Raw genomic sequence first — 27,683 nt, 5'->3', positions numbered from 1 at the left:
GTTATACAGTTCAGTTAAAGCTGTTGGGGGTGCTGTACACAGTGCCTTAGCCACCTGCAGGGGAAAGGAAGCTGCTCTGTCCAGGAGGGTGCTGCTGGCTGGGAATCAAGGAGCAGCCCGGAGGCCAGCTAGGATCTGTCATTTGAGGCTGTTGTGTAGTGATGCTACTGAATCCAGATTTTCAGAAAGGAACCCCACTGCTGAGCAGCAGCACACTTTGTCCCAGTGCCTTCATTGACTCTTCTTGGAAGTGCTGCGTGTGCTGCCTGTCTATAGAAGCAAAGTCCAGCAACAGCACCTAATACAAGGCTGCTCAAAATTAACACGTTTTGTCATACCTGAACTTTTAAAAGGCTCTCCTCACCCTCTAGATCTTTGAGAACAGCACCTGCTTCCAAAGAGCACACTTGCTTCTTTGCCAAAGCTAAAGAAGTTTTTTAAATGCTTGGAGGTTACAATTCCTTTCTTGACTAGCTGTGCTCACCTGATACCCTAAAGGTGTGGCAGTTGCTATACTACAAGCCAGGTGTTCATGAATAAAATATCTGAAAACAATTACCATAACAGTGATAGTTTTATTAAATTTCTTATGCTTGGATTACAATGGATCCTGGAGTGGAGAACTATACAGTATGTTACATGTTATAAATACATTTATTTCTGAAAAATACACGGACATATTTAACATAATGCTATAATAAAGAAGAGTGCTAGTTTATCTTAGTTAAAAAAAAAAAAAAAAAACAAAAAACACAAAACACCCAACAAACTTATACTGTGAATAGAGAGGGTTGTATAAAATACCAGTTCATGATGCTATGTCTTAAAACACTTTAAATTCAGTTTGCACTGATTCACATTCTGTACAGTCACTGTAAAAAAGCTGGAGGGATATAATGGAGGATGCAAGTTAATGCAGGATTTTTGTCCCCTGTATTTATGGAGATATATACAGAATATTCACAGAATAATCAAGTCATAAATCTTTCTAGCTTTGGATGAAGCTAGCAAGATATACAGTGAATAACCAAGTCCTGCAGCAGCAGCTACAGCTGAAACATTAAACACAGCACCTACTTTAGGGTGCTAACCTTGAGTCAGCACAGCCTTTTTTTTTTCTTTTTAATGGGTATTTTGGTTTGGGTTGTGGGGTCTGGTCGTTGTGTTTGTGGGGTTTTATTGAGATGCTAAGCAACAACGGTAGCAATCAATCCTTCTGAGTACTTGAACCCTGCCCTCACTCACCCCTGCAAACTCTACTGGCCCTGGAAGGGCATGGCTGAGATGCTCCAAATCCCAGAAGAGATCCTGTCTTGGTTTCAATGGTTCCAGCTGATGTGGATGAGCAAGGGAGAAGCGTCTGTCATGGAAAAACTAAGCCTGCTGAAGCTGATCATTCCTGCCAGCTTGTCAAATCTTGGTTCTCAGGCAAGTTGGGGTTGGGGAGGGATTTTTAATCAGCAATTGCTTAACTTGTAATTATATTATGATTTATGGGGTAGAACAATCCTTTATCAAGAGGCAATGTTTGTTTACTTAAATCTTTACCCCATGTGTATTAATTATTTTGCTAGTACCACTAAGAGCTAAGTGTGCAGAGACTGCTGCAACCATGGACAGTCAAGCATGCACTGCCTGTTCCTTGAGTCAGGAAACAGTGGGCATGTGGAATAAGGCAGCCACCACACACAGTCATGGTGTTACACAGCTGTTAGTGTATCCCAAAAGAGCACCAGTTTATAAAGGATGTATTTTAATTTCTTTCGCTTGTAGCCTTGCTCTCCTCAACTTTTCCCAGTAGAGAGAGTGCAGGGGAGCATGACTGCTCCAACTACAATCTCAGGCCCCCACCTGCACAAACAGAGCACTTGGATGGAACTTAAAAGTAGGAATTCAAGCCTGGTGTCCTGTCCCCCATCAAAAAAGGAGAAAAAAGATTGATTACACAATGGCTGGGCATGGGGTACAGGCTGCCCTGGATGCCCCTCCGGTCTCTTGAAAGGCTGATTCCTGCAGTGCTGCTTACTCTGGTCTTTACAGTGAGTGTGTACAATGCCAACTTCTGTGCAGGTTAGCAGCAGAGTTCAGAGGCCTCTGTGGAAGGAGCAGGCCCACAGGATGGGAAGCTAGTAGTGGATTCAGGAATGACCTTAGCTTTACATACTTTGTTTTCCTGTTGGATTGCAGTGAAATGGCACAGCTGGCTATAGGCTGCTCTGAAGGGAGGAACTGTGCTGGGGACAGAGACTGCAACTCAGGTTCCCCAGAGGGAGGAGGCTGTCCTTTCAACAGCCACCTCTGCCCTGGGCAGTGAGTCTCTGGCACTCCTCTAGATGAAGCTAATGTTTATTTCAGCTGAAGAAGTCCCCAGAAAGTAATTATAGTTTAAAAGCTTCAGTGTTTCAGGTAATTCTGTTCCCAACCCGGAGAAGAGGAAGAATTTCCAAATCTTAAAGGTCCCTGTTGGTTGTGTTGCCAAGGTGCTAACAGCAATTTTCATCTGTGGCTTGACTTTTTAAAGTACACTTCATATTCGGGAGCAAAGCCATACATAGTTGAGCATGTATCTGCCCACAGACCCTTCTCAACATCCCCCTTCCCTCCTTCCCTTCCAACACTCAATTCAGAGTTGCTCTGTTGACAATTGTAGGATGTAGACTGCACAGAGTAACCCCAGGATTCTTGATTTTGTGTCCTTTGGCGTTCTTGCCTTGACTTTCTGAAACAGAAACATGCAGTGAATGTGAGATTAGAGAGAGTTTCTCTGTATTTAGCCTGTGGGCTGAGTTGGGGAGGTAGAAGATGAAGCTGAGGGTGGTTTTCTTTTAGTCTTTATTAGGGACAGATTGTCTCTTTCCCAAAACATCTCATTGGCTTATTATTTGGAAGTCTTTTGACTGACTGCAGATAAATGAATTGAGTGCCTTTTATGTTTGGTAAAAAGGCTGTGTGATGTAGCCTGTATGACTATAGTTGTCTTTAAATTGTAAGTTACAAAAAAATACAAGAAGCCAAAAGCCGGGGGACTATTAAAATAAAGATATATGGGCTAGTCCTCAGTAGACATCAATCCACATAATTTGAACTTCAAAAATTGGACCTGTTTCTGTCTTTGCAAGCTGGAGTATGTCTGGAAGAAGGAACAGGACTGCCTCATTTTTGTGCTGAGAAGAGGTGAAAATCCCCAACCCACAAAGAAATGTATGCTGCTTTACTTACTTTACCTTGCTCCATTTGACTCAGATTATCAGAAAGGCCATAAGTTTTCGTTCTTTGTATTTTGTCCCAGAACAATCATGGAGTTCCTCTCAGTTTTCCTCAGCTCTGAAGACATAATATCTGGCCTTAACAAATGGAAAAATACAACTGAAGTTGACAGTGGCCAGAATGCATGGCTGTGTTCTTAACATCAATATGCTGTGCATATGTATCTAAGCTATACCCAAAAGCAGCTTTCCCCTCTCCAGTCTGAAATTCTGTAACAGATGCTGTCCAAATATTTGTGGCAGCATCTAAAAAAAGAGCCACAAGATGGAGCACTTGGCACTGAGCCACATTTTAATGGATGGACACTAACATAATTTTGTTCAGAGCAACCAGTATTTTCTGTCTAGCTGGAAGACAGGGGATAGACTTGTGGCTGAACATCACACAGAAGTTAAAATTTCTGGCATAAAATAGTAAGTAGGAAATTAAGTGTTTTGAAGAGCAACAGTAAGTTAGCTCCTGTGGTCTGTCTCCAGCTTAATTTTTTGTTACATACATTATTTATTACATATGATTGAAACGAGTATAATACATACTGTTTGGATGAAATGACTTAGTTAGCTCAGGCCTCCAGGACTATGACAGACAAACCTTTTGAAACACTTTCTAGACACATCTTTAAAATAGGTTCTGTTTAAGAAAAAAAAGCTGTCATTTGTTTTCTGTTTTTTTAAAGCAATATTTGAAAGTTATTTACAGAAAACAAATAGCTAATAGATATTTACTTCAAATCTTCAAATTGAAGAATTTTCAACTCTAAGTCGTGACTAAAGTGGTGCAGACTCTTTATTTTGTGAACTACTATATTGGGGTTTTTTCTAAATGTTGTAAATTTTTATGTTCTCTTCTGCTCTTAGCTCTTTTACAATGGACCAGTCAATCTTCTGCTTTGATGTTCTTTAATTCTTTGGTGGTTTCTCAACCCTGAGAATCACCAAACAGGGTTGAGCATACCTTAGTATTAATCTTCCATGTGAAGAGCATCATTCAGATCTGAGTCTGAGGTTCTTGTACCCTTTTCAACTTTTACTACATAATATTGAAGATGGGATTTTGTAATCTTAGAACTGCACTATCCTTGCTAGCTTACTTCACACTAACCACAAAATAGGCATCATACAGCAGCAAGCTTTTGGTGGCTTCAAACTGAAACTATCATCTTTACCATGAAAAATACTGTATTTGAGGTTAGCTCATGCCCATGCATCTGCATTAAAGCTACAGCTCTCACAGATACCCAGGTGGGTATATCTGCACTGGAATGTCAGGAGAGGATTGCCTACATTAGATCCTGCCCTGGAAAGTGGAGGACCATGTGCTGCTTAAGTTCACAACACCATAATGAAGTCAGTCATCAGTCTGTTCTGGTCCTTTGCGCAGAATAGATGTTGCTTTGCAGGAGCAAATGTATTAGGAAGAAAAAGAAAATGAAAACCTGAGCCTGTTTAGCACAATGTATGACAAACCGCTGAGTCTTGTGCCAGTATGTTTACCTTGGCAGGCGTCCCCTCTCTCCTGCTAAAAGAACCCAGTTCTCTCTGCTATGAGAATTCTTGTGGATGTTAAAAAAAAAAAAAAAAAAAGAGAGAAAAGAAAAACAAAACAACCACCCTGCAGCAGTTCATTCATCATACACAGAGTAGGAGCATGAAAGGGGATTTGTTTTGACCTAGTTACAAAAAAAAAAAACAAAGAGACTTTCTCTAATTGCCCAACTGACTCAAGTGGGAGTGGGTGTCAAAAGCAATAAATCTCTGACTCCTTCAGAACTGTATGTTAATACAGGGCACCAGGCTCTAGCCTGTTCCAGTGCAAGACCTGGAGCCCAAAAAAGCCCGGGTAAGCAAAAGCCAGCCAACTCCATATGTCTGCACATACAAACAGGGCCAGGAGCCAGGACAAACAATTTTCATAAATTAAAACAAAGACAGTAGCTTTAAATGCTCAGAGTAGCAGGGCTTCAAGGTTTGCTTTGCCAAGATTTGCAGATGAGTGAGACTTTATTGCTTTACTATTCTGGTACTGCCACAAGAAGGGTCTCTCTTCCAGTCCAGCAGCATTTGCTGGTCTGTCATTGATCCACTAAGCATAACTTTTTACTTCATAGGAGCCTGAGGGCAACTGCATATCCAAACTGCCACATGAACAAGGTGCCTAGCTTTTCCACACACTACTAGTGGAAAGGACAGGGTCTGTATACTGCTATTGCTGGGTTTTGGGTAAAAAGAGCAAGACCAAATACAGATACGGTTGGGGAATAAGGGCTAGAATGAAGGAGAAAAGGAAATTAAGGGAGATAAGGGGTATGAATAGAGGCAGGGTTTTATGTAGATATACGGGAGAAGAAAGCAGAAGAAAAGGACATTCATCAGCTACTGAAAAAAGCCTGCAAAAATCAGAGTACAAGGGCTCTGAAGAGGCCTGGATACAGCCAGGCAAAAAAACTGTCCACTTGGCATCTCATTGTACAGCATTTCCATGATAGCAGTAGTTGTCCATTCTAGGAGCTAGAATTTCTGCTAGGAGCTATTTGGCTGATGCTTCATTGGAAATACATTAATTCAGGCAGCTGAGGACCTAGCCTTCCATTTTTATGCAGGGACTGCTGGCACTGTCCTCTGTGCTGTGGAGATGGGGCAAGCAGAAAGTTACAGAGACAGAACTTTTCTGAAACCCAAATAAATGCGCTGGTTCTATTCAGGTTTAGAAGGAAGGTTCACAGGAGTTTGTATTTTTTCCCCAGCTGGTTCACCATCTATTTTAGATGGAATTGTTTGATCTCTCTCTGCTTTGTGTTTCTTTCAGTTTCCCAAACAATAGGAGGAAGCTCTCCTGTTATGTGTGCTTGGGCCCCAACCAACCTTTTCCCAGCTGGAAAAATCACTTCATGTATTACAGAGGTTTTTGGTTTTTTTTTTTTCCCAGCTGTAATTATAAGATTCCCAGTTCCCTTATGCATTTTGTAAGGTAGGTACAGGCTGTCTTAAGGGGAACAATAGGACATTCCTGAGTGCTTAAACAACTGCTGTTTCCCCACCATCACCCCCTCTAAATATGGAGGAGGGCTTAAGCACATTTGAGCTGCTCCGCTGAAGGTTACTGAGACCTCAGCTGAAAAAACATACAGGGAGGTGCACAGCTCCATGTAATGCTCCTGCTTTGGTGACTAAGATACCCAGGCTCTTCCTGTTACCTGATTACATACACAAACACTCCAAATTCGCCAAACTAGCTGGGAGGACTTGGCAAGTGCACAGGGAATGCCTGTGCAAGGGATATCTGGCAGAACTGTCAGATGGACATGCAAAACACAGTTTAGTTCAGAGGCCAGGCTACAACCAGCCTGGTAGACAAACTTGCCCAAGGGAGCAGCATGGATCACTTCATAGAAATAAGACCTCATACTTGACCCAAATATTCATCAACAGCAACAAACAGGTCCCACCCATAAGCACACATTCAGCAAACTTCATCTCTTCTTCCTCTGACAAGAACCATCCAGCTGATCCTGACTGTCCCATCCCAACACACATCAGGCACAATACGGTCTGTCCCACTAGATGAAAGTTGGGGAAGTGGACAAAAGAGAACATTAATGCTGACTGCAATGCTTAGGAGGGAGCAGAAAGACAAAAAACTAGGCTATAGAATGGCTCTGGCTAATTGTCATGATCCCTTTGCCCTACTGGGGAGAAGCGCCTTATTTTAGGGACCCTAATGTTTCCATGATTCTTACACGGGTAGCATCCACTTGGGATTCTGGGGCATCTGGGCACTAAGGAAGCAAACACTACTGCTAACCAGAACCAGCATATGCAATGGAAGTAAGGTAATGAGTGGTCTTCTCTAGGCAGCAACAACCAGAGGTAAAGCTTCTACCACCTCCTCCCAACACTAAGTGAAAATCCCCCACAGCATTCTCTCACCTATACAACTGTGGGCAGGACCTCTTCAGAGCAGCAGAGGACAGCCCCAGCTTGTTCTGGTTTGTCAACCGTGTCTTCCTCATAAGATCTCTCATTCTCCTCCAAGCATGGCTCTCACCCTAGGGAGCAAAAAGAAACCACAACTTTAAAAAGACCAGAGGCAAGTTGCTGGCAGACTTCATCTGGTCAATATATGATACTTCGGGGTACTCCAGGGTGGTGGGAAGAGGGAAGTTTCTTCTTTATTTCAAATAGATAGGGGTCAGGGCCCACAAAAGAATTTTTAACACGGCAATGATGCCCAGTGGCCAGCCTGTACCCGTATAGGACAAGGAGACAGGATTGATGAACTCTGAGTAATACCATCTTTTTCTGTATTTTGTTTGATAACGTCTCTCTGCCTAGGACTCTGCTGTTCTTTCTGATTTAGGATTTCAGAGACTGAGGGCATCTCACCGGTGAATGCTGAATAGCTGCCTAAGGGCACGTTTTACCCTATTGTTATGCTGTGCTAAAGGAGAAGATTGGTTTGATTTCCTAACTACTCACATGCATGCAGGGGGCCTTTACAACTAAACCCAAAAAAGCAGTTTGACTCTCTTATCCTTTCTATTAGGCCAGGTGCATTGGTATCAGCCTTTTTTAAGGTGATAGCTTTTGTGGAACATAAATTAGAAGAGATCAAGCCTTTGTTTCCCTGTCACTCAGCAAGCCACAGCTTTTGGTCCCTTACATTTGAAATGCTAATAGAGATTATCAGGAGGTCATGAAGTCTCAGGAGGCCATCTCTAATCTTTGTTCTCTCCAGGCCGGGCTTATCTGGACCCGTGAAATAAATAGAGCTATGAATCAAAAAACTTTTTTTTTCCCAATATTGTTTTAAATTTCCTAAAGTGATGACTGAAAAACCTGGGGAACAGAACAAAAATTATCATGTCCCTGAACTAGCATAACAGAGAGATTTCATTTCAGTGAATTTCTCAAACCGTTGTCATGTTCCTGACATTGTTCTGCCCTGTCCCGAGGTTCCTCCTCACTGTGTGCTGGTGTTGCTGTGCCACCAGCAGAGCCATTACTACAGGAGTTGTGGCCACCTTGAGAGCACAGCCTGGCAGCTGCCCAGCCACACTTACCAGCCCCAGCAATGCCTATTGCAATAGTTTTTCTTGAGAATCTGCAAAGTGTTCAGTTCAAAACTTCAGATGAGGTCATGGCTCAGCTGAGAACTGCAACACCTGATTCAGTGCTATTGAGTTAATTGCCTGTAAGCAAGACTGTTTACTCACGGAAATAGCAAACCTCTGTGTTTACTGCTAGGATTAATGTGTGCTGTGGAAGGGTTTTGAGGCCTCAGCAGTTAGTCCCTCGTTGTGCTGGTGATGTCTAGGACAAGTAAGCACTGCTGATACCGCAGAGAGCCTGAGCAGCTGATGCTCCTGTCGTCCATGAGAGTAAGCTTCGGGGGTGAGTAAACCTCTTTTGTTCATACAATGTTGTGCACTACACGGGCTTACTCACTGATAATATAGACACAAGTTAAATATATTCTGCAAAAGCAGTACATACCGAGATGTTCTTGCTGATGTCCAGAGCCTAAAAACAAAAGGGAAATACACTGATAAATAACAAGACAGCGAGACCATCTCCCAGTGTTTTCAACAGACTAGGCTCTGTTCTCAGCTCTGCCCTGGAATGTACTTATAGCCTTGGTCGAGTCCTTTATTTCTTTTAGACTCAGTCTCTCACATATGTGATAATCCCTTCTTTCTTCTTCAACCTCTCGGCTCTCTTTGTCTTTAAACTGCCAGTTCATGTGTATAGTATCCAGTAGCCTGGGGAAGAGTGTAAGAGACACAATTCCCATACAGTACAGAATTCCCATACAGTACCTGCACTGTAGGAATAAATGGGGTCTTTCATGTTCAGGGTACAAAATCCAATACCAGGTGACAAAACTAAGGTGTGATGTAACAAGAGAGGATGAGGATTCAGTTTAAAGAGCCTGGATCTTGGTTCTGCAGTCCTGTGAAGTCATCAGAACTTCCCACGTGCTTAAAATACTCCGGAAGCTGGCTGGACACAAGGCAGAGCATGGAGCACCTTTCAGGCCTCAGCCTTAATTTGGGTTCTGAAGTTCATTGAAGTGTTTGTGACCTATTTGCAACTTAAGGGTGGAAATTTTATGAGGTCTTTCCCGTGAGAGACCTACTCCTTCCTCTTTCCTGCAGGGCTGGGAATACTCTGATTAGAGTCTCTGCTCTGGCATTTCAGCACTTCTGAACCCCACCGGAACATGAAAGTGCTGAGGCAGATACAAACAATGGGAAAGAAAGGGAGAGGAAAGCATTCATCCTCGCTCCCTTGGACTTCAGTGACACAGATTTGCTGAAACACATTCCCTGGAACATGCTTTGAGAACTGGAGCTAATTACAGTGGTATGTTGCCAGTCTGGTAATAAGTGTGGCCAGGATTGATCCACTAAAATTTTAACCTCACTAGCATCAGTAGTGGAGATACTTATGACTGAGTCCACACAGTAAGTTATTTGGAAAATAACTTTTATAATATAAAATAGTATAAATATTTTATAATATAAAATAGTATAAAATAACATTTATACTAAACCCCATGCTACTGTCTGCTATGTTCCTCTCCTTGGCGCCAGTGATCCATTTGTACCTTTCTCCGCATAAAGACAAAGTCCTTCTTCATTTAAGGTTGGGAGCAGAGAGACACAGACCCCCCCGCCCCTCCTCGACCCTTGCTGGCCCAGTTCCACTCAGTAGCAGACAAGGTTGGCTTGCACTCCTAGCACTTCACTCTGATCTCCCTGAGCAGAACTTCTCTCTGCTTCTCCCATGGGTCCCACTCAGAGTAAGGTTCCAAGCTTATCACTCACCTTTCTTACTGCAGGGTCCTTCGAGAGAAAAGCCTGTCCCTCAGCCATACTCCCAACTTCTCTGAACTCATTCTCCTTGTTGTTCCTATTGTTTGATGACTTCCTGAGCCCCATCATCAGCTGGCTCTTTCCTGATTCCAGATATCTCTCACTTCCTGCAGTGAAATGCAAGGACTTATTTCTTAGCAGTGTCCTGCTAGGATGGCCTCTGGGCAGTGCTGGCAGAAAGTTATGACTTCAGATGGGATGAGAACCCTAAGGACTTAAAGATGGGATAAGACCCCATGTGATCCCAAAGGCTCTGACTCAGTCCTGCAATGAAGTTGTTCTATGTCACACCAGGTATTAGAAACAAGCTGAAATCCAAGGTTTGAAATTGATCAGGCTCATTTAGTGAGCTGGTTCACATCTAACAGACTTTTCATTTGGTTTTATCATCAGTCAGCTGAGCCCAGTGTTTCTCAGCTTTCTGGAAAAGTTGGTCTCTGGATCCAAGCTTTGCAGCTGGGGCTTATTTCCAGTTGGTCTGTAGAATAAGTCACCCTCCAGGAATGTGTTCTGTGCCTACTTTAGAGGGTAGAAGACTAACAACAGGAATAAGGTTTTCCATCTTAGATCAAATCCTACCTTGCCTGGGTGGAGGGGGGCTCCACTAATGGTCCCATTCAGGCATGCTAATTTTCCAAAAGACCTATTTTATAATTCATTTGTCCTAATCTTTACAGCCACAGCTGCAAAGCAAAAACCCCTGACTCACACATATGAAGCAGCCAGTGTTAAAATCCTGGTATAGACAGAGCATTTAAAATTGCTTCTCTTGGATTTCAGCTAGGGTTTAGTTCTACTAAAACCTTGCTCTGTTCCAAACTGTCTTTCCTAGGGAAAAGTAAGTGGCTGGTCAGCTTGTTTGACCTAGTGATGGCAAACGGGAGGGCATGTTAGAGGTATTTGAACTCACCATTGCAGCTGCTCAGCTTCTCGGTGTTTGCTCCTATTTCTGGGATGATGGAAAGATCAGAAAGGTTTCCAGTCTGAACCAAGAGGCTGTGAGGTCTGCTCCTCCCAGCAAAATTTGTTTTCATGTCTTGATATGTGTTAAGGAAGATACTGGCAGCTCCACAGGAACAATGCTGCAGAATATATTCCTGTACCAGACAAAAAGAAAGTATGCAGGCTTTCAGGTTACAACAGCCCAAGGTAATGGGTGGTGCAACACTACAGAGAAATTGTAAACATTCCAGCCCAAGGATGTCCATCCTTGTCCTAGGACCCACCAGAACCCAGACAAATTATTTAATTCTCTAAAATGCTGAACAGCTTGTAGTTAGTAATACAGAGCTTATATGGCTCCATTAGCATTTAACTTAAATTGCTTGATACTCAGCATCTTTTCAGTTTGTTTCCCAGAAGGAATTGAATGTGAGTTTCTAAACAGAGAGCTGCTCAGCTAAGGCATTAGTGTAAACAAACAGATCAGTTATAACAATGACTCATATTTTAAGATGTTATTTGTTTTGGAGCATGCACAGACAACAATATCTTGTATTTTTATTGATGGGATGCCACCGTTTTCTTGCGTATTACCAGCCAGATTGACTGTATGGGGTACTTCAGTCAGTGTACTTCTGCTGTTGCTGGTGGGGTGAGGAAGGGGAGATTTTCTACCTTGTACAACCATGTTGCAGAAGAGTTTAGTACGGTACAAAAAAGGGAGAGCTTTATCCAGCTGAAGCAGAAACGGAACCAAACTGTTTACTAGTGTTGGAACCAGGACAGGCCAACACCAGTTTAGCACCTCTGGAGACCCCCAAGAAACTGACAGTTTCAATGTCACTTCTCATCTGGATATGTTGTCACAGCAGTGTGGCACTTTGCATTATCTATACCTTTGGGAGATGCTTAGCAAATCTGATGAAAGATGCTGGGTTTGGCCCATGGTATTATAGATTTCCCCGTAAAGCAAAGGATGTGGAGCAGCAGTGTTCCTTCTGTGTCCCAGGATCAAAGCCATCATTTCAGTCATGGTGTCTGTGCACCCCTCAAGAACAGCATTGTGAGCATTGGTTATCTACAATCCTCGTGACCAGCTCTTAATACCATGCTAACCCCATGTTTTGGGGGTTGTGTCTTCCCTAGGATGTCTGGGACATGGAAACCTTTCCATGCTCATAGTCTACATGGAGAGTGAATGTGGTTCATCCAAAGGAGTCTTTGGATGCCCTCCAATTTGTGGATGGCAATCTTCATGTTTCATGGCAAATGGGGGTAGCAGTGTTCCTCTTCTATTCAGAGGGGCTATGACTGAAGAACAAAATGATGGAAAGCTGCTCAAATATAGGAGATCCAGGCACCACAGGATACCTGAGTGTCCAGTTTCGTAGACCACACTGCAAGCACTGAATGTTACATCTGAGGATCCAATTCCCCACTGAACAGTATGAGACAAATGCATCTGAGTAGACACTGCTGAGAGACCTTCACAAGTACCAAAAAGATCAAAGTTTCAAATATTTAAATGAAAGCACAGTGCCTTTCATTTCAGTGGGAACTGGGGAGGGGGCACATACACCAGATGATTTTGCAGCTTGGAAGAGTTACTTTGAGCAATGACTCACAGTTGTAAAGCTTCAGGAAATGTGTTAACAATTCCCAGGCTCTATGTAGGAGGCTGCATTCCTCTGAGTGTGAGAGATGGGTACATGGAAATGACAAGCTACTCTGCTCTGCAACCTGACTCAGAACTTGGCTTTGGCTCTGAGGAGGAGTCAGTCACCTACTGCAGATCCAGTCCCAGCAGGTGGGAGAGCAGCACCAGGGGAACAATGATGCTATCAGGAGAATAAAAGACTCACCACAGCACAGATGGGAGGAAATAGCTGAGTGTGATAAACACTTTCTGTTCCTTTGGGGAGTGTTAAAATAAACAAAAAGGCAGGGGAGGAAAAAAGATGGAAATCTGGTGTGATGACTGAAGAAGAGGTGGGGTAGAGCTTAATAAAATATGCAGGGGCTAAAAAATGCTCGTGGAAATGCTAGGAAGACCCTGAAATTATTTGCAAATTTCAATCAGATTTTCCAGCTAGCTCTGACTGATAAAAATGACAAATGGGAACACTGAAATTGTTTCATGTCAGAGATTCTTCATCTGGCAGCTCAGGAAGAATCTCTTTCTTTTCACAGGAAGTGAAAAAAAGCATGGAGCTGGGTCATGGTATTGCTGCTTCTCTTTCCCCTTGTGTGTGTTTTGTGAAAAATTCTGGGATTTTGACAGTTTGAAACCAGAAGGAAATGTAAGATCTTATAAATCAAAACACAATTGCTAAGGAGCTCTGTGGATTTTGTTTTGATAGCATTGAGGAGAGGAGATGTGTCCTTGGGAAGTTTACAGCTATAGAGAAGAAAAAGTTACTGACTTAGAGCAGGCCATTGCATGAGGTGAGAAGTGTGCTTTTTAACTCCAAAGAAGCAAGCACATTTGGGAAACAAAATTGAATAAGAACAGAAACTCAAGCCCAGCCTCAGGAAACTAAACCCATTGTGGTGTGCGAGGCCTCCCAGAAGACCAGTGTACTCAGCCCAGGTGGGTGTTGGATGTAGTAAATTGGCATCTTCCCACACACAGAACTTTCTGTTTGGGCCTTGAGTTTATTATTTAAGACATATTACTCTATGGAAGATACCGTGGTGTCTGCTTACCTCTTTTATCTGACTCATCTTCTGCTCTTTCTGCAAGCTGCACACTTGTTTTTGGAGACGCAGGTTGTGCTCTTGAAGCTGCCCAATCTTCTCAATCAGTTGGCAGATATGTTCTAGGTATCCCAGACCAGATCCCAGGGCTTTGCTGTTACTTTGGTTCACCTGCAATGACAGTGCATCTTGGACCATGGAGTAACAGGAAGAAATCTTACTGGGAGCTGAGAGCTCTGCACAATCCTTACAGTCATGTCCTGTAATAAAGTCAGGCTTCCTCTTGCAAGGGGCTTTGGTCTTACCACAGATTTGAGCTACAGCATCACTTGCCAGAGTTCTTTTCTGGATTATTCAGCAATTTCCACTGTCAGAAGGACTCTTCTGACTGATCATAGGCTGATGCAGAGGAAAACCTCATGACAGCCTGTTTCTAGTTCCACCTCCAGGCTAACTTTTGTCTTTTACTGGTAACAGAAGCCTTACAAACAAATATGGTTCAACTGTATGCAATGGATGGCTGGGACTAGTATGGCTCACTTAGCCCACAATCCTCAGTGCAAGTCACACTTATGTGTCCTGGAGCTGGGCTTGGCTCCTACCCAAAGGCACATATCTGCAGGGTGCATTGATTTGCTGAGTTGTGACCAACTTGGGGTACACTTTGCTGTTCTCTGGCCCTCATCACTGGTGGGTCTGTGAGAGAAATGTACTTGAATCAAGCTGCCAAAGTGAAGGAACATCTTTCCACCAGTCTTTAGTACATCCCAGCTTACATCCCTGCTGCTACTTTCTCAGTCTTGAAGAGATGCCTGAAGAAAGTTTGCAGGATCAACTTTGCTGTCTGGCTGTGGATGATATCTACCACCAATTTCTCTTCACCCAGGACCTGCCAGAGTCTCACTGCTGCTCAGCCAAGGGCAACGCTGGAGACAGAGAGTAATCCTATGGCAGAAGAAAAGCTACAATGCTTCCCAGCCTCCTGCTCTGCACCTCACCATTTCTGGTGCCAAGACCTCCCCATGCACACCGAGTGTCCTCCCCTGTGCCGTGATCGGACTGTGTTGAACGTGCTGCTAACAAACACATGCAGGGACTCACTTCCACCTTGGCGCTGCCTGCTGATGTGCGTGTGATATCAGTGAGTAAAATAAGCCTCGATCTTTACAAAAGCAGTGCTCTAAGTTTATCTTACTTCAAAAAATAAGTTCCCTCTACAAAAGCAGGAAGCTTACTCTGTCTCCTTTCCCACAACAATCTACATTTTTGGGGAAATGCCAGCCCTGGGACTCTTCCTGTCTTTTCATTATGTCAGAAAGCTCATGGTGTGTTTAAAAATAATCAACATTAGGATTTACTTCTTTTTAAACAAATGATGATGCAACGTTATTTATAAACAGGTATTATTAAATCCAGATGCTTTTGTGTTTGAATTTGGGACAGAGGTTGTTGACTCCAAGTCAAGCAGTCATTCATTTTATGACTTTTATTTTCCTCTCAGGCACAGCCTGCAAGAAGTGGTGGCAAGACAAAAGTTACTCAGCCGTAAAATTGAGTATTTACTGTGGCTGTGCAATGGGAAGGGGCACAGCCCCAGGATCCAAAGGGAGAACAAAGCCTATGTGGTATCTGGTGGGAAAAGCTTGAATCAAAAGCACTATAATAAACACATCTAAAAGCAACTAGGGATTTGGGGGTGCCCAGCTTGAGCAGCATAATTTTCAGAAAGTACATGGGTATCAGCTTCTGAAAATTTGGCCATTTTGAGCTGTCCCAAAATGAACACTCATTTTTTGTACACTGTTCCAATAGACAGTCAGAAGTTCCTTATTACCCCAAAAATATAGGCTTTCTGCCACACTGCACCCTCTTTTTGCACATCTAGCAACTCCCCTTCTGGCCAGTATGCTACTGCATGACCGCTGGCATGTCTGTACTGCCCTAAGGAGACACTGAGCCAAATCCAACCCATTATAGCCGTGGAAACACAAGGGGAGGCTACAAGGGACAGACAAGGTCTTAGATGAAGTAAAACATTTGGCTCTAACTTAGATTGGAGAAAAAGAATGAAGCATTTGACTGTGACCTCTTTCACTTAGAGACCCTCTTTATGCTCCATATTTGTCCTGTGCTTAATGTGGTACAGTCCTGCTTCATGTCTGTGGCTGCTGGGTTTGTAGGGCAAAATGGGCAGAGGGAGGAGAGAACAAGGTCCTGGTTTTCCATGCTCTGTGTCTAGGGCTGGAGGTTCTGGAAGGCAAAGGTGTGTTTGGGATGAGCATGGAAAAAACCTGGCTTTTAGCAAAAGTTAGAGAGAAACTTTAACTCCTGAGAGTAAATACAGGTGTTCAGAAAATCAGAGGGAAAAGGTGTAGAGTATTTGCTCCAGGTCTTGGGGCAAGGTGGATCTACCCCTGTGGAGGACCTAAACCAGACTGAAGGTTGGACTCAATATGCTGCAGATCCCTGTTTCACAGCCAGCCTTCAGAGGCTGCTTAGAGCAGTCTGGGCTACTTAATAACAAATTGATCTGCATTTTATTGAAGTGATCTCAGCATAAATCAGACAGAGCCTCCAGTGCTTGCACATTTCTGCAGGGCTAGCCTCCATTGTGGTCAGAATGCAACGGTAAAAATTTTTAGGGGTGTGCTTCACCCTGCCACAGGGCTGGGCTGGTTAGCATTAGGATTGCTCAGATACGGCAAGTGTTCCATACAGACTATTTGTGTAATTTAGCTGGTTGCCCCCAAAAGAATTGCACAGAGAGAGTCTCTCTAGGAACCCTTCAAAGACTTTGTTTTTTCATAGACTGGAAATACCTAAAGACCCCTAGCTATCTTTTGGTGATGCCAAGTGCAGCACAGACTCTGATCTGTCATGTTCTGGTCTAAATATTTTCCTCTCAGCATCTGAGACAGTTTTATGTGAGTAGTGAAGAGTCAGCAACCACAAGAAAACTGCAAACATTTTTCAGGATGTCTCTTCCATTCTCTGTCCTCCCAGTAGAAGCTTCATGATTGAAATTTGTCCTACTCTCCACATGGTAATTGTCAAATAGTGTTGGAACAAAAGCTGTGTGCCCATTTTTGAGATGATGAAGCCTATGAAGAAGGAAAAATATCTTGCCTACTTTTCTGTAAGGTGAAGATGTGGAGGATCATAAAGATACAATTTATGAATCAAATGGTTAAAGCTTCTCTAGGAAAAATAAGAACGTAATGTATGAATACGTGCCAGATTTTGCTTTTAGGCACAAGACTGAGCCAGACCCTCATCTGGAAGAAAGAGTTAAAGGCTCCCAGTTATACTATGCTGAGATACTCATGGTTTTTTGACCCTGAGGGGTTAAGATGCACTACATTGACTGTACACCTGTGTAACCAAAGAGGGATCTCTGCCCTTGTCAGTACTCACCTGACTAAGTTTTGGGCACAGGTTTTCAGTATGTGTGTTCCTGGCAATAAACCATGACTGTTGTGCTGGCCCACAGATTTCTTAGGAAGCTTATAAATACAGGATCAGCATCTGCACTGGGAACTTTGACTTATCTAGAGCCCTCTAGTCAATATTTTGACTGGCATAAATCACATCTTTTCCTCTGTGGCTACACAGCTTACAGATGTGGGAGCCTGTCCTCTTGTCTCTGCGGAATATTGTGCTCACTGTAGCATCTGATCACTACAAAGATCTGAAGCTCAGTAGGGGCTGCAAGAATGAGAGTTGCTTTCAAGTCTCTTGTCCAACTGATGTATAATCAAAATCTGCATGTCTGATCATCTGGTCAGCACTTTGCCCAGCCTCATTTCAGCCATTATCTGTTACTTGCATGCATGTGGTGTGCTTTTCTACAATTGGGCTCCATGGAGAACTGTCCTGGGCTGGACGTGGCAGCAGGAGCTGAAGATGACGGGCAGTTTGTAGAGGAAGTTTTTCTTTGTTCAGACAAATGCTCACTGATGTATTTTGCATTGCCTTAGGTTTCTGTGCTTCACACAATGCTCTTCACTTTTCTTGTGGATAGTTTTGGGTTATACTATGCTGCATCCTGCCATACCTCCCTCACTGTGTGCTCTGGCCATGTGAGCATGGCTGGTTCAGGCAGCACGGTCACTGTGCCACCCGACAGGGAACAAGGTAATTCCAATCCTCCCATCCCGGGCTCAGACCAACCAATTAGTGACGCCACAGCCTGAGCGGGAAGCATTTGTCACTGGTAGCTGACAGCACTGAAAGGCTTGTGAATAACAGGAAAGAGAGGGATCGTGCTGTGTATTTCTAACAGCTCCATCTTACTGTCCAGGAGGGGCTGTGCTTGCTGATAGCTTCTGGTTTCCCCTGAGCAGCATGCACAGGCTAGGGGGCTGACCATCACAGGTAGCCCCATCCTTCCCCAGAACTGTACCACGCTGTAGAGAAACATTTTGACTGCTTTGGCCCAGGATAAATAGCACTGCATGAATAATGATTTTTTTTCTCTTAGTGATGACAGTGCTCCTATCCTTTTTCTTCTAGGAGTATGGGCTGGGCTGACTTTAAATGTAAACTTTATGGAGCATGAGGAAGTGTTTGTAAAGCAAAAGCATCAAAAGCTATGTATCTTCAAACTTCAAGCTTAAAAGGAAATGCTTTTATTTAGGCTTCAAAGTTCTTTCTCTTGTTGTTTGACAGCATCCATTTTCTTTCATCTTTCAAAATGTAGGCAAATTTCAAAATAACGACACTTCAAAACAAAAGATCAGAAAGCTTTGTCTAAAAATGCTGCACTGAAATGATTTCATGTATATTTTCAGCCAAAGCCACTCACCAATTGAATCCAAGTGGTCAAAACATTTGGTCATTTCCAGTCTTTTTCAGCATTTTCCTTCCTGTTCTCTTGGAAGTAGCCTCAGCAGTGAGGGATGGTGAGGAGGACATCAAGGGACAACTTCACCCAGAGACTGAATCCTTGTTTGGCTGTGGTGAACCAGTAAGCACAGTTGGCACTGCCACAGCCAGCTGGGCTGGGGAAACTCAACTGCTCTTCTGTTACTTGAAAGTTCCCAAAACCATCAATAAAACTGAGGAAGATGGTGTCACCTATAACTAAATAATGCTCTCACTGAGCATTAATTATAAGCCAGTGTAAGCACTTTTGTATTTCTATCAACATTATTTAATGCAGCAGGAATTGATATGATGGAGCAATTTGGTTTGCCATGTTCTGCCAAGCAGGGTGGGAATACACTGTGCTGGCCTGCTTTCTTTCAGGCAACAGTGATTCATTTCCAGGGATATCTTAGTCCCTCAGAAGACAGCAGGCCATAGCAGAGATTGGTTTCTAAGTACCATTTTGTGTCTTGGACAGGTTACAGGCAAGTGTGAAAACCACAGACAAAGCCTGGAGCAGAGCCTCAGATGGGATGAACCAAGATGCATCTGTCAGCTGTATGGTCAGATGATCATCGGGACCTCACTCCTCACAGGTCTCTGTTGTATGATAGTGAGGACAGGTCAGCCTAGTGTAAGCTTGGTGAGGGCAGAAGACTGCATCTGCCAGAGGCTGTCCTGGTGCACTGAGGCACACAGAGCAGCAGCTGCTGCAGCTGGGCATTTCTTATGCCCGTCAACTTCGGTGCTACCTGGCATCCCAGCAGTTTGAGGAGTGCTGCTCTGGAGATACAACAGCCTGGGGGTGTGCTGTGAAGAGGGGCAAACTTCCCCAGCATCTAGGTCACAGCTGTATTTACACAGCTCAAAAAACAAAGAAAAGTGCTCTAGGGCACAGGGCTTTAGCACTCAGCCAGTAAGGATATTAAAAAGGAGGGGAGATAAGCCAACAAGAGCTTAATTTCCTCTTCAGCTTCTTTCTAATTTATTCTCTTGTTTATTTAAATGCTTTGCTTTGGTAAACTGAGGCTCCATTTCACTAAGGATTTAAAGGAATTTCACAGGCATACAGAGCTGTCAGACAAACTCTCCAGAGTGCAACTGAGAATTTAGGTAACTTTTTATGAAGTCTCCTTATGGTCAGATTCTGCTGCTCTCATCCTTTCTTGAACTCTCTGCCAAACGGCCAGATCTGTTTGGGATCTGTACAAAATAGACATCTGTCTTCTGCCATGTGTGAGATACCTCTGGGGAGGAAAACACTGCTCAGATGGGTTGTGTGTTGCTTGTACTGCCTTGATATGCAATGTTAACAGAGATGAGACATCTCTGACCTTCCTCACTGCTTCAAGAGGCTTTGGCATGCTGGAGAGGAAGTCCAGTGCCCAATTGTTCAGGGCAGCGAGGTCATGGTTAAATTATTTGCACAGCACACGTCACTTGTTACTTGACTTCCTCCCACCCATCTCCAATTCCAATTCATCACTATTACCACAATGAACGCCCCCAAAAAATCCCTGCTAGGCACCATTTGATGCTTTTGTGTGTTTGTGACCCTCTTCACCTAATCTACCTTTCTCCTTTTTTCTTCCTTTTGCTCATGAGGGTCTTTGGTCTGTCTCTCTGTCAAGAATCAGCTCCCCACTGAGATCTTTGCTTTGCTGGTTCCTGGAACCCACTGCAGCATGCAGGCAATGCATTGATCTGTCCTCATTTCAGCAGCATGAGGCTTCAGGCAAGGAACTGGGGGGAGCGCTTACCAGCACCTGCTATGGGAGAAGGTGCACAGAGGGGCTTTTTATTCTCTTGTCAGTGGCACAGGGTACCCAGCAAGGGAATAAGAGGGAGTAAGGAGTGGGACAACCAGCTGAAATTAGGTCTTTGCAGTTTGGTCCATCACAGCTATGCTGGCAAGTTAAAATGGCATCTCCAATTCCAGCCCGACAAAAATCTGAATCTGTGAATTAGCTTCCTGCTCATGCATTATTTGAGACAGTTGACTCAACAGGGCACATCAGGCCTGGACAGAAATGAATTAACCCTTAGACAAGTACTTTACAAATTTCAGTGCCCCAAAAACAAGCCAGCTATTCCCAGAGCAGGAATAACCTGGTCTTGCAAATAAACCTATGTTCCAACCCCCACCCCATGTATCAGAGGATGATGACTTAACTTCATAATCTTCATTTTGAGACCAGAATCATCTAGAGCTCTCATCATCACCTCTCATCTAGAGCTTTTAGAAAGACCAGATCTCAATGAGTCATTTTTCATCCTTACCCAGACCTGATATTTACAAATTAATTCCGAATTTTACTGGTATGAAAAGAAATCTTAAAAATTAATTACCATTTTTTACTGCTTACAAGTTTCAGGGGAGATATTCTAAACTCACTCAGATGTGTCTAATTTGTGACAAACAGGACTTGAACAATGACTGGAGTGTTTGGACAGGCATAGATTTAAGATTCAGTTCAGGTGTTTCTCACCTCACTCAGCCTACAGCATTCATCCATGTATTCATCCAGGCTATCACTTGTGGGGCACTTCTTCAGCTGATGTTCATGGATCTGAAGGTCTTGCATGCTGCCAAAATTCTCTGGAAAATTGTCAGCAATTGTCTTTGGCTCTTCTATGGGACCTGGGGTGGAAAGAGTGCTTTCCCTGGAAAGGTCCATCTCTGCGGTAGGTTCCTTTTCTGGAGACTGCTTGTCATCCTGGTGAAAATGTTCATCAGGACATTCTTCCTGAGGGTCACTGAAGTCTTCAAGGGAAGCTGTAGGATCCTGCACAGCATCTGCCTCCTGACCATAGTAATCAGCTTGCTTTTTGCTCTCTGGATCTTGGAGGCTAACTTTTCTGGCATGTTCTTTACATGTTCTCATTAACTGATGGTCAATTTCTGGAGAAGAAGAGGTGCTAAGCACACCTGAGTCACAAAATGAGTCTCTGCTGTGTAGCACAAAACTTTTCTCTGAGCCTGTTGGTGTTGATGGAGAATTAGCACCGCTTGGCAACTCAACCCCCGAGTCCTCAGATTCAAATTTGGAGAATCTGTGAAGCCGGCACTTGGACTCGAAGGCGCTGAGGTCAGGCAGGGTGGTTATGTAGTCAGTGCTTGCCGGGCCATCTGCACAGTCTGGATCTGCTGGTGTGGCTGCTGCATCTGGACACTGGCAGTCTGGTGGGACACTGGCACCGGGAAGATGGGACTCTTCTGTGCAGGCTGTGTCAGCTGGAGCCTCTGAGATTAACCCTGGGTTTTGAATTCCTTCATTGCTCAGTATCTTCATGTGTGTTAACACGACTTTGTCCTCAGCAGGTGGGCTCTTCTTACCTGCTGAAAAGAAAACAAGTAGGTCACAGGAGGCTACAAAACTCAGTGTCTAATGCATCCCCTGAGGGATGTGGAATGTAAAACTGCTGATACCAAGGTGGTAGAGGGGGACAGCCCTAATTTGTTTTTCTTGAGCTATGTGAAGCTTTCTTGTGGGCTTTGCTGCAACAAAAGCCTTGTGTTTCATAGCTTCAGAGTCCTCTGGGGGGCTCATAAAAGCACAATTCTGATTTGATAGATAGGTAGAAAAAACATACGTAGGCAGGTAACTTTTTAGTAATTATCTGAATATAGATGGAGAGATGTATGTGTTTTTTTCAGCCTGATAGACATTAATTTAAGGCTCAAATATTTTTTCCAATTAAATGTATTCCGAACCAGCAGAAAAAAAAGAGTAAAATGAAATCACTCTTCCCACAGGCTTAAGTGAATTTTGGGTTGCAACAAGCTATTTGAAAACTTTTTGGTATTCTCTGCAGCATTCTTTGCTCACATACACATGACAAAAATCAAGTTCTGTCAAGAAAAGCAAGTGTAAAAAGCACTGTAGATCTTTTTCACTCCCTGTATGGTTTTAGCTATGAAATAATGTCTTTAAGTGAGCTCCTACCTTATTTGTAAAGACAAAAGAGATGAGGGCAGTCTGGCTTAAGAGCTTTTGCACACAGACAAAGAAGACTTTGTTTTCAAGTCAAAATTATTTTACACAGTAATGTGATAGAACAGTCTCTGGATGAAAGGCTGATCTTCAGGGGTCAAAGATCTGCTCCCAGGTTTTTCTTACTGTTTTTCTGAATATAGTATTTCATAGTGCAAACATTTGGATCACAATGGCATGAAAGCCAGTGTGACAGTTCTGCATCTACCTTTTAGCAAACTGCAAATCTCAGCTCCAAATATGTGTGTTTGTGGATATGGAACCAAGAACTGATACAGAACAAAACTTCAGTTTCCCTGGTATCTTTTCCCTTAGTGCCCAACCCAGAGTGCCTCAGCAGGCTACAACACATACACATTTCAGGATGTCTTACTTTCTACTTCACTCCCCTCTCCTCTTTCTTTTTGCCTGAATCAGACCAGCAGCAGCTTCACAAACTCGCCCCCAGTAATGTAAATGTCCCTAGGTGGGCAGGAAGGCCTGGGATCCACCCCAGCTGCAGTGGATCAGGGAGAGCTGATCTCCTGTGTACAGTTCTGCACACAGAACTGCTGTGCAGTTCTCCTTTGCAGTAACCCAGAAAGCTCCCTGTTTCAGAAATAAGCATCTCCCAGCTTTATCTCCTCCAGCTTGCTTTCTGCAATGTACTTAGATAAGGGAGACTTTTACTCATTAAGGCCAAGCTAACTCTTACATGGATCATTTTCTACTTTATTTGAATTCCCTTCATTTGATCTTGAGAATTTCCTGGCGTACCACTGAAACATGCCCTTTGTTGTTCATAGACAGCCACTAATTTAATATTTTACACTGGATTTTTATAAAGGGCAATCAGTGATAAATAATCTGATGGGCTTCTTGTGGTACGTAGTGGTAATACCCCTTATATAAGATTTGTTTATCTTATACAGAATTGCACTGCCTCCCTTAGCAGGATTCACAGGCATCTTCCCAGTGCAAAGAGCATGTTTGAGACAGTCAGTGCCAGACCTCTGCAATACAACACCAGGATGCTGGTGTGAGGGGGGGACAAGAAAAAGACATTACCTAGGAAAGCTCATCAGGAGCTGCCTGTGCTGGGCTCTATTGTTACTCTTCCACTTTTGGGATAGGTATAAGGGACCCTGACCTGAGGACAAGGAATAGGATAACTGGTTTGAAGCTTCACATACAGCAAAACATCAGCTCTAAGAGGGAGCTGGTGTCAGGTCTTGGAAGGAGGAGGTGGAAGTGAGTCACTTATATTTGGAGTCAAGAGGATCTACCTGCTCAGCTGCAAACACCTCTTGGCAGGCAGAGACAAAACATTGTATCTGCATGAAAAATACAAAGCTTACAGGCTCTTCTGATGGCATCACTACCCCAGCTGGCCAACAAAACCACCGAGAATCAGGAGGAGAGCAGTTGCATTCCTGCAGTTGCATTCCTGCAGTTACTTTTAAGAACAAACCAAACAGCTGTCATTCTTACCAGGAATTACTATATGCAATGGTAGTTCTTTCCCACAGACTGATTGTTCTCACTTATTAATCATGTCATGCTTTCCTTTGACTGGAGATTCTCTCACTTCTTTCAATCTGCCCGTTTTTTCTTGCTTAACTGGTTTCACCCTGGCCTACACAAATATTGCTTTGTCTAACATCAGGAAGCAGCATATTAAAATGAGGTCTTGCTACTCACAGAAGGAGATGTCAGATGCTTTACTGCATATCTTTTAGGACTACAAAAGCTGCAATGTGAACAAGGTTTGGCTGGAGTAGAAAGAATAGAAAATAAGATGAAATCTTTGACCCTCTGTGGGATGGCCACCTTGATGCCAACAACACTTCTTTGCTCTCCCCTTACTGTGGTCACTAGCAACATGTTTTACAAAAATTGTTTATCTGTTATAGGCTGCAAACCATTGCTCTCAGCACTGTCAGGTCCTGCAAACCCCAGTGTTTGAGCATTTCTGATTTATTCTTCCAACGCCCTGTGATGAGGCAAAATCTTATCATCCCCCTACCACAAGACCAGAATACTGGCAAAGAACAACAGGAATTTGTAACACACTTAGGCACCTCATCCTCGTTCATTTAATAATACTTTCCTGTGGTCAGTGAGGTCATCTGTGCTACCGCAGAAAGATCTCCAATGATTAAGGCAGTGACCTGAAACTCAAGTTATTCCTGCTGCACCTCACTGACAGAAGAGTCTCTTTCCTCTCTATAACTGTATTATAGAATCTAAACCATGGGGCTTCCCAGAAGCAGATTGTTCCTGCTACAGATCTTGAAAGAGGCATACAAAAATGTTTAGCTCTTTCAAGCATATTGCTAACAAACACCAGAATGGTGCAACTGAGGGGAAAAGAAAAAAAAGGCAACCCAGACCCTCAGCTGCTATAAATTAACTCATTTCCAGGGCCCTTAACAGAACTGTATCAGCTAGTTTTGGCTGAGGGCTTGGCCTGTAAGTGCTTTGTTCAGCAATAGCAGGGGCCCTGAGTAAAGCAAGCAAGCAAGGAAGGAAGGGAGATAACTCCTGCCTCGTACTGGAGGGAGTGTGCTGCAGGGGTACGGCTGCAAACAGTCCTGCACAGGGGCTTCTGAAAGGAGGTGTGGAAAACTTCAGAGAGCTGAACGGTGCTATTAACAATGGTAAGATGTATTTACTTGTGCTGGAGGCCAGCCAGGTTTGACATGCTGTTCCTGGGAATTCAGCCAAGATTTTTGTTGTTGTTAGTTTCTTTTCCCCTGGACTGGTTTTCCCCACCCCTCTGGGGTGGGGGTAAGATAGCAAATGCTGTAGTTTTTAGGAAGCTGGCTAGTATGCTGGTGTGGCAAGCCAGGGAAGGAGTGGAGTTTTGTATGGATGCTTCAGAATCAGTACAGGTTCCTGAAGCATATTCAACATGTGTGCCCCGGCCAAACATTGTCTCAGGGTAGCTTGAGCTACTTGCCTAGTAGCCCTTTCAAAGTGTTATATGTCTCTGTAATCACCCTAGAGGTATACAGGGTTCCCTGGATTGAAATATATGCCTGTAACTGGTGGTAAGTGATCATATGTAGCCTTGGGAAGCTGGGTTTCCTGTGCCAGTAAAGCTGGAGAATCAGACTGTTTCCCAATTCACAAGGAGGTGGTGACAGTGAACTAGGTACCTAGGAACTAATATCTGAGGGTAATTAATAGGGAGCACAAGGAGCAGAAGCGTCCCACCTAAGTCTCTAGAACTTTGCTCTGCATCATGCTTGAATTGCTTTCTAGGATATTTCTATGTTGCAGTTAACGTAGCCTAATAGAGAAACTTAAATCTTTCAAGGGTAAATACCCTCCCTATCAGCTCCTGTCTCAAGGCTTCACTTTCTTGGGACTTTTAAGCCCAAGTTATTTTTCCAGTTGCACAATAACTAGCAGCTGCCAGGACTCAGCCTGGTATATTAGTACAGAGATCACTGACCAGGAGAAGGAGGGCAGATACCTAAATATAAAATTACTTTCAAGCAATTTCTTTATCCCAAGTAAGTTGGATGCACGAGATGAACTCAAACTACTGCCCAGGAAAAACTCCTTCACATTTCCAATCCTGCTCAAGCCCAATTCTTGCAAAAGCTCCCACCTTTCTAGTAAACCAAGCCAAAGTCTCTATCTAAATCCCTGTGTTCCAAAGTACTGAAACCAATGTCTGATTTTTTTTTCTTTTTTTGCATCTATGTCTGTGACTCAAAGTTGTGTTTCACTGGCAATTCCTTCAGTGTAAGACCTGTTAAGCTCTGCTACATCTCTGAGAGGGTCCATGGCCTCTGATGCACTGACTTAAGTATTATAGCACATGGTTTTCTGATGTATGCAACTAATGGAAGCGCTGGTGGACAGGAAGAGGCCAGGCTGGCAGTGGAATGAGTGCTGCTACTGGCAGTAGAGAACCATACCATACCAGCACTGCCCTTTGCTGCTCTCTTCCTTTCCAGTCTCTACCCACCTGTTGTCTCAAAATGTTCATCCTGATTTTTAGGCTACTTGGCATGGGGAGAATCTCTGTTAAACGTGGCACAGCTGGAGCCAAAGCTTTGCTTGTCTCCATCAACCACTATCTTACAAAGAATAGCAGAGGTAGAGCCATGGCAGCCTTCTGCTTGTGTCTAGAACTGCTGCAAGGTCCATGTGCACAGCAAACACATCCACAGTGGGTGGTGCTGGCAGGCTTGTACAGGATGAACAGCCCAGAGATACTCAGACAATCTATTCCTCTCCCTGCTACTGTGTGCCACACATGCCACAAGACATGCAACATCCTACACACACTGCAGTTCACAAGGCCAGTACTTTCCAACTTTAGTGTGCCACCAAAAATAAAGGGTATCACCAATGACTTGGGTTGTTGGAGTAGCAGGGACTTTGCACAGCTGTCCTGCAAAGGAAGACTAAAGTCAAACCACAGCACTCCTACCATTCTGCTTAGCCCTGAGTACAGGAGTAAGGGGCACGTGCAAAATGCCAGAAAAGTTTTTCAGCATCCTATAGAGGACACAGCCTGCCTAGTAACTCCTCTCTGGCTCCAGGTGCACCAAGGATGAAACCCTGCCATGCCGGACTGGTTCTGTAATGAGGCTGTGGCCTCCAAGTAACAAAGAGATGACTCTCGCCTTTTGAAGAATCATTAGATAGCAGTGACTAGTGCACTGGAGTCAGACTCATGACCTAGAAATGAAAGGTTGCCTCTCCCTCATTTTCCTTCCTTCCCGTACAAGAAGACTCCCTTGATTTTGTCACTGTGCCACATTCTCTAGCACTGCTGGCAGGACGGCTCAGGTGGTATTTCCCTTTCATTTCGAAGAGGTGGGTTTTTTTCTCACCAATGATGAGGTCTCAATTTCCCAGCATTTAAGAGAGAAGGGGTCACTTCCTTTCTGAAACAATAGGCATTTTTTGCTGATGACTTTTACCCCATGTGTTCTGAAGGGTGGGGTCGGGCGCTGGGGCCGTGCTGGCACCTCCTCAGCAGCCCCCACGCAGGGCCTGCGGGAGCCGTGTCACCTCCCCAGCTGGGAAAGAGCTGTCCC

The 27,683-nt window shown here is 43.8% G+C and overlaps 1 protein-coding gene and 1 long non-coding RNA gene across 8 annotated transcripts in view; one reads left to right on the top strand and one right to left on the bottom strand.

Moving 5' to 3' along the window:
- Window positions 1–555: 555 nt before the first annotated feature.
- Window positions 556–27,683, bottom strand: part of LOC137477984 (uncharacterized) — a 31,301-nt gene continuing 4,173 nt past the window's right edge. For 2 of the 5 annotated variants that reach the window (XM_068197447.1, XM_068197449.1), the window contains exons 2-9: window positions 21,136–21,983; window positions 13,790–13,951; window positions 11,052–11,238; window positions 10,094–10,248; window positions 8,760–8,786; window positions 7,194–7,312; window positions 3,225–3,344; window positions 556–2,719 (exon numbers count right to left, since the gene is read on the bottom strand). In XM_068197447.1, coding sequence (XP_068053548.1) covers window positions 3,248–3,344; window positions 7,194–7,312; window positions 8,760–8,786; window positions 10,094–10,248; window positions 11,052–11,238; window positions 13,790–13,951; window positions 21,136–21,983 — 1,595 coding nt within the window. In that variant the 3' untranslated portion in view covers window positions 556–2,719; window positions 3,225–3,247. Of the gene's footprint in view, window positions 2,720–3,219; window positions 3,345–7,193; window positions 7,313–8,759; window positions 8,787–10,093; window positions 10,249–11,051; window positions 11,239–13,789; window positions 13,952–21,135; window positions 21,987–27,683 lie in introns of all 5 variants that reach the window. The other 3 variants (XM_068197450.1, XM_068197448.1, XM_068197446.1) reach the window with 2 other exon arrangements.
- LOC137477987 (uncharacterized) lies at window positions 5,784–24,976 on the top strand. 3 transcript variants are annotated; one of them, XR_011001326.1, is made up of 5 exons: window positions 5,784–6,238; window positions 7,012–7,096; window positions 8,511–8,657; window positions 14,667–14,921; window positions 24,534–24,976. It is a non-coding gene; the product is annotated as an uncharacterized lncRNA (long non-coding RNA). The 3 variants fall into 3 exon arrangements; XR_011001327.1 differs by lacking the exon at window positions 24,534–24,976 and adding an exon at window positions 18,635–19,356; XR_011001325.1 differs by lacking the exon at window positions 24,534–24,976 and having other exon boundaries at window positions 5,785–6,238; window positions 14,667–16,335.

Source organism: Anomalospiza imberbis, chromosome 8 (genome assembly GCF_031753505.1).
Source record: "Anomalospiza imberbis isolate Cuckoo-Finch-1a 21T00152 chromosome 8, ASM3175350v1, whole genome shotgun sequence".
NCBI classification, from domain to species: domain Eukaryota; kingdom Metazoa; phylum Chordata; class Aves; order Passeriformes; family Viduidae; genus Anomalospiza; species Anomalospiza imberbis.
Note: the sequence above shows the minus strand (reverse complement) of the source record. Positions and strands in the feature narration are given on the sequence as shown.